The 21,690-nt window shown below is 37.5% G+C and overlaps 2 protein-coding genes across 2 annotated transcripts in view; one reads left to right on the plus strand and one right to left on the minus strand.

Moving 5' to 3' along the window:
- NMUR2 (neuromedin U receptor 2) overlaps window positions 1–17,386 on the plus strand; it is a 41,110-nt gene extending 23,724 nt beyond the window's left edge. Inside the window, exons 2-4 of the mRNA XM_082455682.1 lie at window positions 3,492–3,576; window positions 5,780–5,905; window positions 9,075–17,386. Of these exons, the coding sequence (XP_082311808.1) occupies window positions 3,492–3,576; window positions 5,780–5,905; window positions 9,075–9,370 (507 nt within the window). The 3' untranslated portion in view covers window positions 9,371–17,386. The remainder of the gene's footprint in view (window positions 1–3,491; window positions 3,577–5,779; window positions 5,906–9,074) is intronic.
- The window catches only part of LOC309657791 (uncharacterized protein), a 689,801-nt gene that overhangs the window by 330,185 nt on the left and 337,926 nt on the right, over window positions 1–21,690 (minus strand). The window lies entirely within an intron of this gene.

Genomic DNA, 21,690 nt, shown 5'->3' on the forward strand with positions numbered 1-21,690 from the left:
ATAATTAATGGATAAATATCTACTCTACCAAACATCTGAAGGGAGATGAAATTACTCAACAAGAAATAAAGCAGCATTTAATATTGGCTAGACAAGCTGTTTGGATTCTATTCTACTATGTCAACCCCTTCAAATTCTGTTGGAACAATGTATAATATGCATAAATATTCTGTTTCTGACTCTTCTTCTAGTTGGCTAGTTGTGTCACTGTAACCTAAGGAAGCTGAAATGTAAGTGATGATTAATAGACACATAATTTTTCTTTTCAGTGCAAACCATGCTGTACAAGAAGCCGGTTCATAAAAAGATTGTGTGCACCATTTGCTTGCTATTTGATTTAAGGAAATTTTTCCCTGGGGTGGAGAAATTCCCAGTGAGAATTGTTAAACCCACCGAAGAAGTGACTAACAGATCTTAAAAATCTTTCATTGTTCTTGATTATGGACTGGAATCAAATAATGGAATAACTATCTTGTAATAAGGACAAAATTTTTTAAATGGTATGAAATCATTAGAACATAACTGAAGATGAGTTAGGAAGATGTGCAGTTTGATGCATTGCTCTAACCTTCAGCACCAGTGGTTTTCTTCTCAGTGTATCTGGATGCTTCTTTGTATCAGCACGAGTACAGCTTGTGATGAATGGTACCATGAGGAGAATTTCTAGAAGGGACTCAGTAATACACATGAGTGGGCCTACAGCTATAAATAAATATTTCATAAAAATACATTTCAAGTAAACCCAGGACAATAATCAGAACCACAATATATGAAACTTTTTTTTTTTTTTTGGTCATGCTGTGCAGCTTGCAGGATATCAGTCACCCACCCAGGGAATGAACTCGGGCCATGGCAGTGAAAGCCCGGAATCCTAACCACTAGGCCACCAGGGAACTCCCAGAATCACAGTCTATAACTTACTGAGTATCATGTGCCAGCCATTGAGTTAAGAACTATACCTGCATCATTTTGTTTTACTATTATATTAATAACATCACCTTTAGTTCCCTCCCATTTATTCCTAATAACTGCATGATATTTTCCCCTATTTCTTTCAAGTTCTAGGTGACTCTGAAGGGTCAAATCTCACAGAACTTTAATCCCTCACTTTCTGAAGACACAGGTATATGTAGAGAGCACCAATATATCCAAGAGACAGATGGCCAGTTTTGTTAATCATCCACGTGGATACTTCAGGGCAGTGCGATGCTGAAAGCAACCTGACTTCTAGGAGCTTACATGTTTGTTAGAGACAGGATATTGATCTGTTGAACTTTGGAGGCAACTATTAATGATCTTTTCTTCCAAGTCTTATTTAATTTTAAATACCTTCTCTAAAATATTCTGTAGGGACTTCCCTGGTGGCGCAGTGGTTAAGAATCCACCTGCCAATGCAGGGGACACAGGTTCAAGCCCTGGTCCGGGAAGATTCCACATGCCGTAGAGCAACTAAGCCCGTGAGCCATAGCCACTGAGCACGTGTGCCACAACTACTGAAGCCCACGGACCTAGAGCCCGTGCTCGGCAACAAGAGAAGCCACCGCAATGAGAAGCCCATGCACTGCAGCAAAGAGTAGCCCCCGCTCGCCACAACTAGAGAAAGCCTACATGCAACAATGAAGACCCAATGCAGCGAAAAATAATAAAATAAATAAATAAATAATAAATAAATTTATTAAAAATTAATTAATTAATTAATTAAATATTCTGTAAAAATGCCATCTAGCCCAGGAAGCTCAATGTGTCTTAGAGCATTCTGTTCCACTGTTGCACATAACCACACTAATTTCTTCTCTATCTTGAACTGAAATATGTCTCCCTATAATTCAATAAATTGATCCTAATCTACCCTGAGACTATATAAAACAGGTTGAATTTTCCTTCCACTGATGGCCTTAGTTTGTCAAGACTTTCTACATTGCTAATGAGGGAACTCCAACTCAATCTAACAAAATATGAAAGAGAGCATAGACCTGAAAAATCCAGAGGGAGAGCTGGCTCTTGGGGAAGATTAATCCAGTAAGACACACAATGTCAGCAAGGACCTAACTTTATTTCTGTTTCTTTGCTCTTCTTTCTATGGTATTGGTTTCAACCTCCAAATCTGCATAGCAGTCCACTATTGGCTCTAAGCACATTCCTTATGGTGAGGAAAAAAACTAAAAGCTCCCTCTGGTAGTTCCAATAAAAGAGAAATGAAACTTTCATTCCTAAACGTATAAGCAAATATCTGAAATCTCACTGGTCTCAATTATCCAATCACTGTGACTGAAGGATAGCAGCTAAGTTATCTAGGGACTAAACCTGTATATGGAGATGGGATCATTCCCACCCAAATTAATGACTATGAAATGGGGAAGGAGTAAATCCACTAGGAAAATCAGGGCACCATTGGTAAGAGAAGAGGAGAATAAATGCTGGAGAACCAATCGGCAAATATATACTATATTATCTTCTAGATATATGATGGTAGTTTATCATGAGACCTTAAAGCTTTTTTTATCTGGTTGACTATCCCCACAAATTAGAAACATATGAATTAAAGAGAAAAAATTCACAACTAGATGAATGATGTAGATCTTCAGTGGTATGTGAGTTCAGAGAAAGGAGAGGAAGGACAATGGGCTACAGTAGCCACAAAAGTCTTCCAGGAGTAGGTGGGACCTGAACTGGGCAAGAGAGATTGCATGTACAGGAAATGTTAATATTTGAAATTTTCAGATGCTACTTTAAGGATCACCATATCTTCCAACAAGGAGGAGTATATTTTAACATCTAAACTCAGAAACACATATACCCTTATGGGTAATATTTGTAAAGCAGAGTTTCCCAAATTGTGCTTCTCAAGATGGTACCAGGTGTTCCACTGAAATGGGTTGGGAAGGGTATTGTTTAGTCAAAGAAGCACTATCCCCTTTGAGGGTGGGAGATGTGGGATGTGCAAGGTAGGGGTGGAGAAAAGGTGATACATTATCCCCCATGGAGATGTGTAATGTCTGTTAGCATTTTAAGGCTCTGAGAAGACCCAAAATAAAGACTATAAACTTCATGAAGCAGAAATAATACCTGTTTTTGTTTTCTACTGCCTACCCACCGCATGGCAGAGGGATGTCATTCTAATAGATGTCTAATTATTATTGAATAAATGAATGGATGAATGAAAAAGCCTATCTAACATTTTTTAACTTCAGAATTTCTTATTTTTCATGGAATATCTATTAATATGCTACAAAACTAGGGTTCTACAGAATGCATAGGATAAATGGTTGCCTGTAACTTGGCCACAACCATCTATCCAGTTGAGTTAGGTGACCTTGATCCAACTCCACCTCCAACTTATTGTTAAACATATTCTTACATGTTAACAAATTCTTACATTTCTTTAAGTCCAGTTTTTTGTCTGCACAATGAGTGTTAGAGTCACACTTCTCAGATCTTAACGGGAGGAAAAAATGTTTCCCTTTCTTTATATCTCTGCATTTCTCTTGCAGCTGAAGAAAGACCAACCCCTTGAAGCAGATGAAGTAACTGCAAATATTCAAAGACCATCCAGAAAATCAGTCACTAAAATGCTGTGTGAGTCCTCCGTTTTGTATTTTGCTTGTTTCTTAAAGCAAAGGAGTTATATTTGGTATTGATCAAGTGTTGCTGGGATCTGGATCAAAATTCTCCTGAAACATAGTGTTATGTTCTGGTCTTCCGTGGCTTACTCAAGCATCTAGGACCTGTCTATTTTGTTCTATTTTGGTTTTTGAACCTCAGAATAACACACTAAATCGCAACCATTGTAATACACTCTGTTCGATGCTTGGTAAACCGTATCTACTCTAAGAGCCTTTAAGTATCTCTTTCCCCCCCTAAAATGAGCAGGTAGTTCTTAACCGATTTTGTGTTATGGGTTTCTTTAAAAATATTATGGAAACAGTGAATTCTCCACTCAGAAAGTGTACAAACGAACATACATCAAATGCTTTACAATCCATTTCAGGGGGATCCTGAACCCCCTGATACCCAAGCTTGGACTCCATGGGATCTTTTACTTCCAGAATAAGGACATCTGGCTAAGAATACTTCTAAGTAGTAATTCCTCCTATGACATTGTATGATTTTATATAAATGGTACACTCTTTTATATAGATAAGATATTTTAAAACACATCCAGGCACTGATCCACACTCTCCCAAAAGAATGTTATAAAAATATATGATCCAACTGGTCTGATGAGATACCGATCAATTAGAGAAAGGAGGTTTATAATATACTTTCCAAGTCACAATGTGAAATTTGGAAGAAACAAATCCTCCAGGCTAATATGCATATGAAACACTCACTGTAACTATGTGATATTTATGAACCAAAAAAAAAAAAACAAAAACAAAAACCTGTGTGGTCATTGTACGTCCTTTCAACTCTACTAATCACCTTCTTGAAATTTTTTAGCCACTGTTAGCACCTGACTTTCCCTACTAAGAAATCTAGTGTCTTCAATATTTCTCCCCATTTCTCTTTGATCATAATCTCTCACAAAAGGACTTGAAGTGTACTCACATTAAAATCACAATGATAAGATATACTGTGAACTATTTGCCTCTGGGGACAGAGAGTTTAATTATAACACGAATTAAATTTTTAACTAGAGGGAATTGTAGGCAGTAGTAAGCAGACTAGGGACTTTTTCTTGGGAGGTAACTTCAGAAGAATCTTCCAGATATTCCTGAAACCACATCATGTAGGCAGACAACTTACTCTGAGTATTTCAATGCCAACAGGAAACATATGTACTATTTACTATGGAAAACATCAAATGTGCTCTTGAGTACAGAGAATTGTAAAATGAACACCAAAATACCCATCACGCAGCTTTAAAAGTTATCAGCTCATAGCTCATCTTGTTTCCTCTATATCCCTATCTCTCCTTTAGCCCCTACTAGATTATTTTGAGGTAAATCTCAAGCCTTGAAAGGAAAGGAAAGGAAAGTATTTTACAACTTCAGGAGAGAAATAAACATACACGTTTATTTTTCTGGAGAATAAATGCCCCTTAGAGAAACTGTGGTAGCACCAATCTCTGTCTTGGGAGCTTAAAATAAGAAACTGGAAGGTGCAACTTCCTGTAAATCTGTAATCATTTCAAAATAAATGTAAAAACAAACATAAAGAAAGTAGAAGGGATTCTGTGCTCTAGCAGTTTATAATATAATAGACACATCCCCATCCCAATCCAAAGATGCTTGTATTATGCTCATGGTTGTTCGACCTTTCTCTTTCCTCTGACGCCTTACAGAATTTTAAATGATTAAAATCATAGAAACTTCTAATTTTTTTCTAGAAAAACAAGATAAACTCATACTATACTTCATAGTTCATTATTAATCTATAACTTTAAAGAACACCAAATTGCTTGAACACAATCATTTTACTTATATATCCAGTTTATGTGATTCCAAGTCTACTTGCAAAATAATTTATTTTCCACAATAGAATGTTTTCAGAACTTTGAATACATTCAACTTTATTCTAAATATCCTGAAGGAGACTTACATTACACAAGAAATCTTTTACAACCGTATGGAAAACTGATTCTCAATCCTATAAAATTTATTCTTATATTTACATATTCTATGTAGAGTCTCTTTAGGATCTAGTTGGCCTTTACCAATTATAACTTAACAAAGATGGAGAGGAAATGCTAGAAGGAATGGATGAATTCAGCGTGGGCACTGTATACCTATTCTTGCTTTGACTGCCTTTTACTCTCCCCTTCATCATCCTTTTCCAGTTGTCTTGGTCTTAGTGTTTGCTATCTGTTGGGCCCCATTCCACATTGATCGGCTCTTCTTCAGCTTTGTGGAGGAGTGGACTGAATCCCTGGCTGTTGTGTTCAATCTCATCCATGTGGTATCAGGTAAAATTTAGCTCGTTTGGGTGTATCACAGGTGTCCAGGTAACTGCAGTTTCTTCATCTTGCTTAGAGTAGTAGGTTCTATCTGTATATACCAATTTATCATGGGGATCTGCCATACTGTAATGAAGACACTTGATTTTTTTTTATTTAAGTATTGATCAGGTATGTTACAGGTTCAAAAGAAATACACCATATTACTATTTGAGACAGTACTTTATGAAAGACCTCAACTCTAAGCTTGATGATTACAGCAGGAAAATGGTCAAAGGAATGATTCCTTTGGTTTTCCTTTCAATGGCCATGTGATTTAATTGGTTCTTATTTATTAAACATCCATGTCCCTGAAATCCTGTATTGTCTTCAGCAAGTTTTAGGCCCTCATGAAAGCCAGCCAAAGGGTATTCATGGGGAATCAAGGTCTGCTTTTAGGCTACTTTAATGCTGCTTGTTAAGGACACCATAGAATATGAGAGAGAGTGGTTGAAAGGTTACTAAATCAGATGACCTGGATTTGCCTCTCAATACCACCATTTATATTCTTCTGAGTGATACTTAGAATATGGATTCCTTCTTGCCAAAATTTCCTCAACTGTAAGGTGGCAATAATGCCTGCTCTATATACAACACAGGATGATGGTAAGAAGCAAATAAAATAATAGCTATTAAAGAACTTTTTAAGCTGTAAAATTCTATAGCCTATCTTCTACAACCATCACAAGTTTGTAAAGTAGATATTATCATCAACATTTTATGGTTAAAGAACAGTTCTACAAAGAAGAAATGACTTGTCCAAAGACACTCAGTTGGCAAATGGTAAAAAACAAGGTTCAACCATGACTCACCTAACTTCAAGTTCAGGGTTCTTTCCTCTAAAATAGAGCAAAGAATGGCCACCTGAGTCTTTCTTTTCAGTCAGTGTAACTATTAGACTTAAGTTCACACCACTTCTATCCCTCTACCTCTGCTAGTCACTGGATGGTTCTATGGGCTCTTTATCAAAGACATCATTAAGGAAGAAAGATTAGATCAATTTATGCAAGTTAAGCTCCAGATGTGCACAGAACAAAAACAATAGCATTCATATGGATACTGAATACCATATATATTATCTATTTTCTACAACCATCTTTTTTGTACTCAGCAGGGCTTGTGTACAGTTTATACCTGGACATTAGGACTTTCCTCCATGTTAAACTATTTATTATTCTAGACAAAAAATCAAAAATGTTTATAGCTCTGATCTTTGTGGTTAGTCTGAGAAAATGGGAGTGTTTAAATAATATATACACTACTATATATAAAGTAGATAACAAATAAGGACCTACTCTATAGCACAGGGAATTCTACTCAATACTAGAGTGGATATATGTATATGTATAACTGATTCACTTTGTTGCACACCTGAAACTAACACAACATTGTAAATCAACTATACTCTAATAAAAAGTTTTTAAAAATAAAATAAAATAAATTATTCTTTAAAAAAATTGGAAAACACACAAGATCACATAAGGCTTGATCTACACTTCTCCAGAGGCATCAAGACAACCATTTTAAGATTCCCAAGCTGTGCATTTACAATAACATTTTCCTGTTAAGATGTAATTTCTCCCTTCCCCACCTTGCCAACCAGATGATGTCTAAACCTCTTAAATGCTACCCCAGAAATGGCCCCAACTTGCCTTTTGACCCTCAAGTTATAGTATTTTCATTCATAAACCATGTATTGAATGCTTGTCAAACTGGTGAATTAGGGATTTCTGCACATTCTGCATTATTCTTGCACAATAATCATTCTGCCATAGCACACTGGTGCACGTTAAGCCTTCTACTTGCAGCACTCTCTCCTCTCTTCCCCAATATCTCCTACCCATTTCATGGTCTTGCTAGAGTCCAATCACCCCCATTAAATTTGTCATGACCATTAGAGTTCTTGTGTTTATGCCATTATGTGAATTTCCATAGCATGACTGTTGGTATCACATATTTTGCTCTTTTCTTAACAGATACTGTTTGGTATCATCCTTTTGTTAATTACTGAAGTTAGGCATAAATCTTGTTCTGCAATACTATTTCAAGTCCTTGGAGAACAAAGTCTAAATCCACTACCTTCCAATGTGCCTCAAAGCCATACAATGAGTTCAATCAGTATTCCTTTATTGAACAAATTAACAGTCTATAGAAATATTCCCCTCCTACACTCCTCCCTGCCCAATTCTGGCCACAGGGCATATGGCACTCTGAATGTCCTAAACTATATAAATGAGGACACCAATGAATGCGTTGAGGACAGCACCTATCACTTGTTTTGTATTCTTATTCTCAGCCCTTCTGTATCCCAATTTTATCCTCACAATAATCCAGGGAGGTGAGTTAAAAAGGTATTATCAGTCCCATTTTACAGAGAAAAAGAAATTGAAGTGCCAGTTCTGTCCAGGGTCACAGAATAAGCAAAGGCCAAGATCAGAAACTAAGTCCTCTGATTCTCAACCTTAGGCTCCCCTTGGGCCTCGAGAAAATAGAATAGGATATGGTAAGAAAGGAAAAGTGTATACCAAAGAAGAAAATGGCAGTGTGCAAGACATTTGGTGGAGAAAACAAATGGAAAAATACAAATATTCAATAAGGTTGGAAATAAGGTGGGAAGAGCCATCAAGGGGAAAGGCTAGGTAGGGAAAGGACATTGGGGAATACTTCTTTGAAGAGATATTTAGCATTTTAAGGAGTCTCAGCAGAGACTATGCCTTGACTGATTTACTATTCCTCCATTACTTGCAGTTTCAAATTATAGATTTAAGCAAAACTCCAATGAGTTAAAAAAACATCTCTCTTTCCTCTGATACTTAAGCATCTCTCGTTAATGCTATGGGAACATGTTCTTTAATTAAACAAGTGGGGATCAAAGGAAGTTGCCAAACATCTCAGAGAGATCCCATGCCAGCCTCAATTTTTCCAAGACTCTTTAATCTTTCTGGGTTTGATTCTAAGTACACAGGTGGTAGATCTGTTCAGAGCATTTTGTGTTCCCAATTAGAGTCTTATATATATTATCACTTCCAAATGAGGCAATCAAAGGGATTCAAGACCTTTGTTAAATATTTATGCTTCTCCCTGTCATACCTCTCCCTCAATTTCTCCTTGGCATGTCTCTTAATCCCCTGCATTCCAGGTGTCTTCTTCTACCTGAGCTCAGCTGTCAACCCCATTATCTACAACCTACTCTCTCGCCGCTTCCGAGCAGCATTCCGGAATGTGATCACTCCTTCCTGCAAACAGCGGCACTCCCAGAACCACCCACAGGGGCCATCTGTGCAGCAGAACATATTCCTGACAGAATGTCACCTTGTGGAGCTGACTGAAGATGTGGGTCCCCATTTCCCCTGTCAGCTGTCCATCTGCAGCTCTCATTTCCCCACAGCCCTCTGTACTGGACAGGCACTAAGAAAGGAACTCGCAAAGAGTTGACATTCCTCTATGGCTCCACACTAGAGGGAGGGACATCCCATAATTTTTGCCTTCCTATATGATATTAAGGAGGTAAAATGACCCTTAGAACTTATATATCCAATTCTAGTTTTTTTTTTTAACAAATGTGAAAATTGCTACTTAAATCTAGATCTAAAACCCAGAACCTCCTGATTTTTAGTTAGCTTTCCACTATCTTAACTGCTTCATACCCCTTTATTAGTTCATGAAAAGAACATGACTAGCAAAGCATGGCACCTATACTTTGAGTCATTTCCACTATTGGGAATGGTTTGTCCTGTTATTCACACTCTGAATCAGGCTGTCTTTCTTACAACCAGTGGTTCCTCTGAGACACAGAGGGAGACATGGAGAAGCTGTTTATATGATTTGAGGGGTCCATGCCAGTTCTTCCATAGCAAGCTATTTACCCTACTGCCTCATATTGCGCCATTATAATGTGACTTTTTGGAGTCCTGAAGCCTTTGACTTTAAGAGTCCTCCTGATAACACAGGAATGCTCCTCAGCACTATTATTCCCACTGTTCCAATCCCCAAGTCATTATCAGACATTCCTCACCAGGGATGGAATTAGATACAAGTTCCACTTAGAGAAGAATGGGAAGAGGGAGAAGGCTATGGTGGAAGGTCCAAAGAATCAAACCATACCAAACATAAACTTAGTTGTTTCATAATTTGGTCTAGACTTGGATTTCTAATAACTTACGCCATAAGTAGACAGAGGTACGTCTATTGTCTCAGAACAGAGACAAGTCAAATGGTAACTATTGGTCTCAAATCCATGACTGCCCCCTACTCAATCTTTCATTACCTCTATAACTCTGTCACTCATATAATATGGGTAAAATCTACCTTCCATACTCACCTTCCATTGTATCATCACAAATACTATATATTTCTACTCAAATTGAATTACTTGCTCTTATGAAAACACACCCCAGTTTCCCCAGCTGCATATATTTGTTTACAGAATGCCTTCTATATTTCCATTCTCCATCTGATGAGATCCTATCCATTCTACAATGTCCAGCTCAAAGTGGTACCTCTTCCATGAAACCATGCTTGATTTATTCAAATAGAAGTGGTATCTGACTTTTCTATCAGTTTATGTCTCTTAAGCTCTTTCTTCACACTGCTCTGTATTTCCATGATTTATATTCTTGCTTTACCAGAATGTAAATTTGTCAAAGGCATGAAGTAGCCTGTGTTCCTTTCTGCTGTTACTGGAATCCTGACAATATATCGATCACAATGGTAGATGTTCAATAAATATGTGATGAGTTGTCCCACATTCCAACGTACTGAGCCAAATAAACAGCTCCAAATGAAACCATGTTAAAGAGCTGAAAGACTAAGATTCTGTTTCTGACAGGGTCATCTGACCTTCAGCTGGCCATTTAATCAGCCATGATTATAACGGCATACCTTCTGTGCCAACCATGTGAGAAGGCTCTTCTCAGCCCCAGGCTTTACTGATGCTGAAACATGCAAGCTCTAGCTTTTAGTCTCTGAATTTTCCCCAAGTTGAAAGAACCATTCTACTAAGAAATGAGAATATTGGTCTCTGACATCATTTCCTAACTGAACAGTCATCTTCAAAGTGATTCAATATATTTTTTTAAATCTCTTAGCTAATTATAAGCCAACTTTAATGAATCTGAATTCTTAGTGATGGTTTATGTTGGTGAGCAGAAATTCTCTGGTCATTTAAGAATTAAGTTGAAAAGACTCAACAAAACAAAAACCTCAAAAATGGAGGAGAAATGAGTTTCCTTCTTGCCTATTGAAGGTCTAGTAGGATTATTCTTGTCAATATCAACTCCAAATGACCAGGGCTAAAAATATTGCTGTTGTAGCTGGATGGATAGAAAATGAAACAACACTAAAACTGAAGCTAGTAATTTGGTTGCTTCATTAAAACTTTGGTCTCTTTTTTTCTCCTTATCTTTTTTCTCTGAAACATTTATATCCAAAAAATTATCATTAATTCTTTCATTCAACAAATTTTCAGAACCCATTAGGTAATGTGCATATGGCATCACCTGGCCTTTAAATTATACGTATAATAGAAGAAATGATTATTTCTGAAAATCATTACAAAATTAATTGTTTCAATCTAATTGTGAAGTGTGCCACAAAATCCAAATACAAGTACTATGGGACTATGTAAAAAAGGTGTTTGACCAAGTCAGAGGGCAATAGGTTTAATTAAGCCTAGCACTAGAAAAGGGAGAAAAAAGTGTTAATTTTGTCTATATAGACATACATACACATGCACATATGTACATATAGGAAGCTTGTATTTAAAAATGAAGATTGAAATATCACAAGTCCTAGAGTTAGCTTATATAATAGTTCACACAAAATTAGTAGAATAAAGGGAGAAACTAAAACTAAATTGTTCAGTGTTACTCAATTGAACTCAGTAATGGACCACATCATCTCCTCGTGAATTCCCTGTGATGGCTGAATTTTAGAATAATGACAGAAGAGGCCAGATAGTAAACATGATTAATAAAGTATTGGTAATTTTACTTTTCTGAAATGAAATGGTGACTTTTGAGCTCTTTAGTCATTCACAAACTTAGTGAACTGAAGCAATGAAATTCACAATGTTGCTTGCCAAATTAGTTTGGCCCAAAGAGATAGCAGAGATTATTCATCTGAGACCCATGGACAAGTTTCAGAGGTAGAAGAATCCCCTGAAATTGTATTCATAATTCTTAGTGTGTACTTTTTTTTTCTTATAGAGAAGGTTTATAGCTTTGATTAGCACCTCAAAGTAGTCTATGACTTAAATTATTATAATCATATTCTAAAAGGCCCTTAACAGTCTTACATAAAGACACTCTCTTAATGTATGAGTTGTAGTTTGAATGAAGACACTGCAGGATAATTAAAAAGCATCTTTATTCTACATAATAGTCCAGTATGTATAAGAACTAACTGTTTAGTGGTGTGCTGGCATGGACTGGCTTGCAAAAGTTTATTATTACATATTTAGGAATTTTGAGAGGCTGTTGTCAAATGATTGGTAGCTTGAAATCAGCCTCAGTGGAAATATTTACACCATAGAAATTGGTAAACACTGCCCATCAGAGAGTTGGCTTATCAGCACATGACTAGCTATCAATATGCTGGCAATCTGCCATCTTGCTGGAATATATGTGATTTGTTTGTAGATTAAATCCCCAATAGCACAGTTATAATTACAGAGCACTTAAAACTGCAGTTAACTCATTGAAAAAAAGTCAATGGACCAGATTTTGACCAAAGAGGTAAGAGATAAAATAAGCTAGAGCATACTAATTATGACATGAAAGCCTCATCAGCATTTTATAATTAACCTAGAGTGGAAGAATTACCCTTGGATGCTGTCCATTAATATTAGCACAGAAAATAGCAACAGATCTACTTTCCTCCCCTATACACCTGTTTTTAAATATCCCACAGGGTTCATTGTAAAAAGATGCAACATTTCCACATTCTCTCTACCTGGCTGGAGACCTCATTTTTTAAATACGTGGAAAGGTACTATATAAACATTGTAAGGAAGCTTAAGCTTGTCCGGGTTTATGCAAGCCAAGTGAAGGTTCAGTTCATCTAAACAATCTATTCCCTCCCTTTTTTTCATCCCTTTAAATCATTACATCACAGTTAAACTCTACATTAGATATACATATATGTTATACTTTGGAAATATTTTCTAGGTAATGTCAACATTTGAAAGTTTTAACTAACCTAACACAGCCTAGAAATTGTTGCATATACTCAAATTATACTATTGCCCATGAAATATACACACTGTGAAAAAAAATATATACCGTGAATTTAGTAGGCTAGAATGGTTAGACTGAGCTGGTTAAAAAAAAAAAAAAAAAAAATTCAAAAAGAAAACTACTTCATTAATTTCAAAAACATGAAATTACTTTTATGTGAAGAAGCCTACGTTATTGCATGATAAGAATGTTTTGTTAGTAAAAAGATATTTTGAAAATATGTCTTAATAAGGCTTGGGTAAACCTTGCTTATTTAAATATTATATCAACAGAAGGAATATCATAATTTCATGCTTCCCTCTGTAAACAATGAAAATTTTAATACTGATCCTAACTTGATTACCAATTCTTTAACAATAGAAACTGAAATGTTTTACTTCATAACATTCATTTGTACTCTTAGCTCACTAAGTTCTCACAGCTTCACTAAGAGGAAGGTATTGCTATTATTCCCCCTTTACGGTTGAGAAAATAAGACTTAGCCTCATTTTACGCTTGGGAAAATAGACAAGCAAGCACAAAGTCTGAGTGAGACATACAACAGTAAGTGTTTACAGCTCACTCATATATCTGCAGGGTAGCTGGGCTGGCTCCACTCCAACTGAGGCTGGGGCACTGATGGGGACCCAGTGGCCACCTGGAGTATGTGCTTCTCATGGCAAGCAAGTCACATGGCCAATCCCAAAGTTAGGGGGCCCAGCAGTACACTCCAATCACCATGAGGTCCCCGCCCCACCAAGGGTGGGAGGTAGAACACTACCAGAGGGAGCAAAATGTTGGGACTAAGGACACACAACTAGTAAGCAGTACAGTGAGTATGAACCCAGAACTATCTGACTCCAATGTCTGAGTCCCCCCATTTCACTACACTGATTCCACATGGGACTCTATTTCATCAACATCACTGAAAAAGCTTCTCAGTTTAATGTCATCCCCAAATATTACCTCTTCATTGACTTCCCACTAAATCACTAATACAGATGGGAGAGCAAACACAGAAGTCAAGAGCCTGAGTACTGGAGCCAGATGCCTGCGTTCAAATCCTGGCTGTAAGATGGTTAGTTGTGTGACCTTGGTCAGGTTACCTAATCTCTCTGTGGCCCAGTTTCCCCGTCTGTAAAATGGACATAATGACAGTATCTATATCAGAGTGGTGACATAAGGATTAAATAAGTTAATATATGATTTGTAACACTCTTAGGACAGTGTCTGGCACCTAGGAAGTGCTGTAATGAGGGTGGGAAAATGATACACAGGAATGGGAACATTTGTTTCATGAAGATATATATTTTTTAAAACCATTTCATTTTGTTTACACTTTTTAGAAACTTAACTCTCTTTGGCAGCATTCAAATGTAAGATGATTTAAAGGAGCTCTACACCAAGAAATGTGTCAGGTGTTTTTTTTGAAGACATTTCCGCCAGATAAACAAACTGCCCAAAATGTCATCACCAACTGCTAAGATTTCATTAATAATGAAGGCACAAATATGTATTAAAGACTGTTTCTGTGTTATATGAAAGATTAATCAATATTATGACAGGGCAGTCAGCAAAACCACAAGGTACCCAGGCTGCTAAGGGTGGCCATGCATAATAATTGTTTCTGAAGACCTTCAGTCTGTCTTCATCTAGGGAATTAAATGTCTGATTTTTGGCTTTCAGAATTAGAAGACAGGGCTAAGGTTCCAACTAATGTGATAGTTCTAGCATAAACACCAAGCTCAGAGATGAATACCAAGGAGACAAGCCACTGGGTATTAACTGTTACACTATTTCTGGTACATGTAGAAAAGGATATTTAGCTGTATGCCCGATTCTCAATATCAAATTTACATCATATATGGCTATTTTATTGAACAGTTACTAGGAGACAGATACTAGGCCATGTGCTTCACATCTGCATCAAGTAAATCTTATAACAATCCCCATTTGACACATGAGATAACTGAGGCTTGACAAAGATAACTGAGCTGCCATTCATACAAACAAATAAGTGGAAGGGCCAGGAGTCAAAGGCAGGACGTCTGACCTGGAAACTTATTAACTGCTGTACATCTGTACTCTATTCAGTGCCCCACCCCAGGAAATACTAAATACATATCAAGCGGCAGGTACTGAGCTACATCTAAAAACACAAGGAATGAATAACAAATAAGTCCTTATCCTCAACCTATTGAATCTATGGTTATTCAAGGTTACTGACTGAAAGGAAATTTATATTCATTTTTCATTATATATTCTCAGCTCCACCCCTGACTGAATGGAAACCTGTAGCCTGCTTTAAACTCCTGTATAACTTATGAAATTTATAAAAATTTAGAACATGGAGGCTTCAAGATCATCTAACCCAACATTTCTTTCATATATCCATAATACTTATTGAGACTTTTCCAGCTATTGTACTAAGAGCTTTATATTTATTATCTGACTTAACCTTGCCAACAATCCTAAGAGATGAATAGAAGAAAAACACATTGAAACAGAGAAGTTAAGTGACTTGCCCAGGGTCACACAACTAATAATTGTTGAAGATGAGGTTAACTCAGTTCTAGGTCTAGACCTCCAGCTCTGAGCTACAAATCTATACCACCTGCCTAAAGCACAAAAAAGAAAGGTGGCTTGTCTGAGATAGAACAGTGAGTGACAGGGTTGATATCATGACTGATTTTCCCTCACTCTAGTCCATGACTCCTCCCATATCTCACTACATTTGAATGAATGGGAAGAACCCACAGCCTGGATAATTCACAAAATAAAACATCATTTAAAAACAGCATAATTCTTAAACTTATAATATTGGTCTTTGGATCCCATTAAAGAGGATTTCATCAATAGGTTTATATCTATTTGATTAGCTATAAAATTAGTTTGTATTCCCTACATACAGACCAATTCTTGACAGCAGCTTGTAGCTTTAAAACATGGCTAGCTAACTGTTACATAGTTCATGTTAAGACTTAAAAAAAAAAAAGGAAGAAGAATCTAAATCACACTTTGACTCAAATTGAAGAAATGTCTAAGAATCTAGGTTAAATCTGTCCCCTGTAATTTTTATTTACTGGAGCTGTCATTGCATTGTGGTATAAAATGAAATAAAAATTCCACCAGACACTTGTTAAAAATGGCAAGAAATACTTTTTTCAAGACTACTGTAATAAGGGATAGAGGCTATTGCAATGGAGGGGAAAGATTGAACTCAAATACAAGAGGACCACGTGAGGATTTATGGACAAAGACCAGGGTGAGGAAGTGGATATAAAATTGCTAAGAGAAACATGGTTAGGTATCAAGGGGAGAGAAGAGGAAGAGCAACTTGATTAGATAAAGGATAGAGGAAAAGAGCTTGACTGGATATCAGTGGTAAGAAGGATGATCTATAAACTGACTTAGCAAGATTCTTTGCTACAACTACACTCAGACAAAGATGGGGGCCAAGGAGAGACCTCATGCAAAAGAGGGCTCAAAGGAGCCTGATGAAAGTTTGGCCAAGGAGAACATCCTTGTCAATGGCTTTTAGGAGTTGAGAATGGCAAAAAGAGGACCCTGTGGCAGATGGAGAAAGGTCCCAAGTGCTACATAGTGCTGGGCCCTGGAATGTGATGCTCAGAAAAGTTGTGACTTCCTTGAAATTCTTCTATCCATCTTCTTGAGAGAGAGAGAGAGACAGAAAGAGATTTATCATAAGGAATTAGTTCATGTGATTATGTAGGCTGAGAAGACCCAGGATCTGTAGTAAACAAGCTGGAGACCCAGGAGAGCTGGTTGTGTAGTCACAGAGTCTGGGTCTGAAAGCCTGAGAACCAGGAGAGGCAGGTCCATGGTATAATTTCTAGCACAAGGACAGCTCAATCAGTTAAGCAGGCAAAGTTCCCTCTTACTCAGCCTTTTTGTTCTATTCAGGTCTTCAATTGACTGGATGAGGCCCACTCACATTAGAGAGGGTCATTTGCTTTACTCAGTCTGCTAATTCAAATGGGTTCAAATGTTAATCTCATTCAGAAACATCCTCATAGAAACACCCAGAATACAGTTTGACCAAATGTTCAGACACACCCCCTTAATCCAGTCAGGTTGACACATAAAATTAACCATCACAGGACTAATGTGGACTTTCACACAACCATTTCTGTGGCGCCTGGAAATTATTCTCTAGTAGTTTCATTTTTTTCAGTGGGATAAGTATTTTTTATGGTTAATATGAATAGTGTCCCACCTCCACCCCACTCCCTGACAGTGTCACTAAAAACAGCTTCTCATCTCTAGGCCTTGAATTTCTGCCTCAAAAGATCCCTTCCCTTTTAAATTGCAAATACTTGTAAGTTATTAACTCTTGTGTATTAATTAATCTATAGACATTTTTCTTAATGGAAAAAAATCAAAATATTACAGAAAAGGAAATCATTTTTGTATGCTAGATTAATTATAGCTCTGCCTATATCTGTGGTCCTCAAAGTCTGGAGACATTTTTATTGTTACAAAGAGGGGGCTGCTCCTGACATCTAGGGAGTAGAGGCCAGGGATGCTGTTCACTATCCTACAATGTCCAAGGCAGCTTCCCCCTCCAACAACAACAAAGAATTATTAGCCCCAAATGTCAACAGTGCTGAGGCTGAGACACTCTTGCCTAAAGGAAAGAGAGTTGGACCCCCTTAGAACAGAATTTTGTTTGTTGGAAAAGAATATCCAAACTAGAATGGATCTTAAAGAGTATAATCCCAAATTCCCAATTTGGGATTAACATATACACACTACTATATATAAAATAGATAATCAACAAGGACCTACTGTATAGCACAAGGAACTCTACTCAATATTCTATAATAACCTATATGGGAAAAGAATCTGAAAAACAATGGATATATGTACATGTATAAATGAATCACTTTGCTGTACACCTGAAATTAACACAACATTGTAAATCAACTGTACTCTAATATAAAATAAAAATTAATTTTTTAAAAAAGGAGCATAATCAAATTGCCTCTCTTTGTTGAAAAGGAAACCAAGATTCATGACTTAAGTGCCTGAGATGCTGCAGCTGATCGGCACAGAGGAAGGACCAGAACCCCTGTTTACTGACACCAGGGCAAGACAGGTTCTGGTTACTCTGCCATTAAAATGGAAATCTGATTAAGTACTGAATGCTGTTTTAGTAATTTTTCAAAAGAGCAATGATTTAAAATCATATAGTTGTAAAATCTGTCTAGCGTTGAGCAGCCTGTAAAATGGCCCCCTGCAATGATCCCCATTCCTTGGAACTCATGTCCTGTGTAATCGCCTCTCCTTGAGTGTGGGTGAGACTAGCTTCTAACTAACTGAAAATGACAGAGTATTACTTCCAAGATTAGGTTACAGAAAGACTCTGGCTTCTCTCCTGGCATGTTCTCCCTCTCCCTCTCTCTTAGCTAGCTTTCTCTGGAGGAGCCAGCTGCCAGTGAGTTTAGAAGCAGATCTCTCCCAGGCAAGCCCTGAAATGACCCCAGGACTGTGGACACCTTGATTGCAGTCTCCCAAGAAATCCTGAGCCAGGGGTGCCCAGCTAAACTGCACCAAGATTCCGGACCCACAGAAACTGTGAAATAATAAAGATTCATTATTTTAAGCCACCAAGTTTTGTAGTAATTTGTTATGTTATTATGGTAAAAAATATAAAAATCCTGAAATAGTTTAAAAGGAGGAGAATAATTCAAGTGTTGGCATATCTTTACAACTCAGGAATCTTCAAACCATCTCAGGACTATCTCATTAAATTGAATTTAATTGAATATAATGAAATTACCATTATAGAATTAACTCAAATATCATTCAGCTTCTGGGCATATATGTTGCTGATAAAAGTTTTAATCTGTATGTTTTTAAATCTTTGGGCATTACAGGAAAAAAAAAGGAAATGAAATCTGTGTTTGCTCATAATTCCTGTTGTGTTTATGCACTAGAAGAAACTGTCACTTACAAAATACAAGAAATAACACAACATCTAGTTGGTACTATTTTCACCCACATGTGTACTCATGTATTTGCAGAGAAAATGCTGAAAACTCCCTGGAGATACTAAAAAAATACTTTACAACCCCCAAGTGGACATATTATTTTTACAGAAATAAAATGCAAAATTGACGTTGTCTTCGAAAAACAACAACAAAAAAAATGGTATGCAATGATTATAAAAAAGACTCAGAATCTCAGAGCTGGTTGGGACTTTAAAACTTATAACTTTAAAATTTAGAATCCTAGAACGAGTGAGATATTTGAATTACCTCTACAATTTATCTTATGCTTGTACATTTTTAGTTATATAAGTTTGCTGCCTACCAAGGCAACTCATTCTCTTTGCAGACAGCTCCATTTAGTTATTCTAGTAAGTCTTCATTTCTCCTGCAAACTGTCTGCAAACCATGCAAGATCTCTCATGTCACCTACACTGTTCTTAACGTTCTTAGTGATTTCCAGAAAAGGAGATGCTACAACTCTCCAGAAAACATATTCAAATAATGCAGAGAACTGGATTTTAACATTTCTGGGATCTTACCCTAAAAACCCTTCCAACACTGTTTCCTTTGTGAAAATGACTCAACAAAGAACCCCTGTAAAAAATTAATAAACAGGGGCTTCCCTGTTGGTGCAGTGGTTAAGAATCCGCCTGCCAATGCAGGGGACAAGGGTTCGAGCCCTGGTCTGGGAAGATCCCACATGCCGCGGAGCAACTAAGCCCGTGCACCACAACTATTGAGCCTGCGCTCTAGAGCCCGCGAGCCACAACTACTGGGCCTGAGTGCCACAACTACTGAAGCCCGCGTGCCTAGAGCCCATGCTCTGCAACAAGAGAAGCCATCCAATGAGAAGCCCGCGCACCACAACAAAGAGTAGCCCCCGCTCACCGCAACTAGAGAAAAGCCCGCAAGCAGCAACAAAGACCCAACGCAGCCAAAAATAACAAACAAATAAATAAATAAAATTTTTAAAAAATTAGTAAACAGAAATCTTAATTAAATAGTCTTGGGATACCAGGAGGGGAAGTTCTCACACCCTCCAGTGATAGTAGAACCCTACAGGAAGAAGAAAGTTTCCTCTCCTTCCCTGGCAAGGACTCAACCAATGAAAAGCCATGGACTCTTTGTTAACCACAGCCCTCCCAACTTTATTTCCACCTCTATAAAAACATTTTCCTTCCTTTGCTGTGTGGGGCTCTCTTGTGTCTCGCCATGGTTGCAGACCCTGAATTGCAATTCCCTGCTGATCTCAGATAAACCCATCTTGGCTGGAGAAATATCTGGCAGTCTATTTGTTTTAGGTCAACATTTTGATGTCCCATACAGGGACAAGACAAGACACCCCAAAGGCCCCAGGGCTGGTGAGCAAAATAGGTATGGTACCCAAAATTGAGCCCACTGAGCTCATTGCTTTTCTTGCTGATCCCTGGAGTTTAAAGGTATCTTTCTCCTGGATCCAAGCTTACAACCTCTTTCATTTGAAGTTCTCCAGGCTCTATTAGGGATCTGTTTTAAGGTTTCATCTTTCTGGTTAAAGCCTTCTTCTGTATGCAAGTACTCATTTGACACTTCAGTCTGATTTGGATATCAGATTATTTCAGTTGAAGCTGGCTGAGATGTCTTTGGCCCATTCCTTCAGGAACAAGGGCTGCTTCACTGAAACTGTACCAGTTCAGCCATTGACCCACTCCTTTGGAATAGGGGCTGTCAGAGAATAAGCTGCGCCCTTAGAATTGGCTGGTGTCAGGCCCACAGGCGTATGAGTTGCAAGCTGTTTGAATTGAGCTGCTTGAGCTATGTGAAAATTACTCTTTTACTCTAGAGAAAAACCTCTGAGAAATGGCATCCCAGTTATCTAAACATTTTGAAGGCGCCCCCCTGCGAGGACTCTGATACAGTTTAAGTTTAAAAACTGTGTTCCTTCCTCATGTGCATTTTTAACTAAATGGACCAACCTGACCAAAGGTAATTTAGAATATCAATGACCATTATGGGGAACCTTTGAAGTCCTCAAACTTAAATTTCTTAAAACCAAATTGGATTATAATAGTTCAAAAATGTCCAGAATTGAATGGAATGCCTATTTCAACTGGTATTTTGAGGCTTTCCAACTTTTTCAGAAGTCTAAAATTGTCTCTCTGCAAAATAAGATTTTAAATTAACTGAGATAAACAAATCATTCAAGAAAGAAAATAAATGGCTCTTGAAGCCTCAGTCTAGTCTTCCTCCGCTCCTTTGTCTCAGGCTTGCCTCTGGCTCCATCTTGTTTCTCTCCCTTGGCTCCTCATGATCAGACCCCACCTCTGGTGCAACTCTTCCCTTTCCCTTCTATGCCACCTATGCCTCTTCTATGCCCTCAATTCCCCCATACTAATTCTCTTACTGAACTTCCCCTTTCCTCTGAAACTCTCCCCACTCCCTTTTCCTCTGAACATGTCAGAAGCTGTCCCTTTAAAATTAAGCTTTCTAAGGATCCAGAGGCTATACCCTTAATTTCTTATATTCCCTGGACTAAAGCTGATATGTG

Source organism: Balaenoptera physalus (genome assembly GCF_965194825.1).
Source record: "Balaenoptera physalus genome assembly, chromosome: 3".
Lineage (NCBI taxonomy): Eukaryota > Metazoa > Chordata > Mammalia > Artiodactyla > Balaenopteridae > Balaenoptera > Balaenoptera physalus.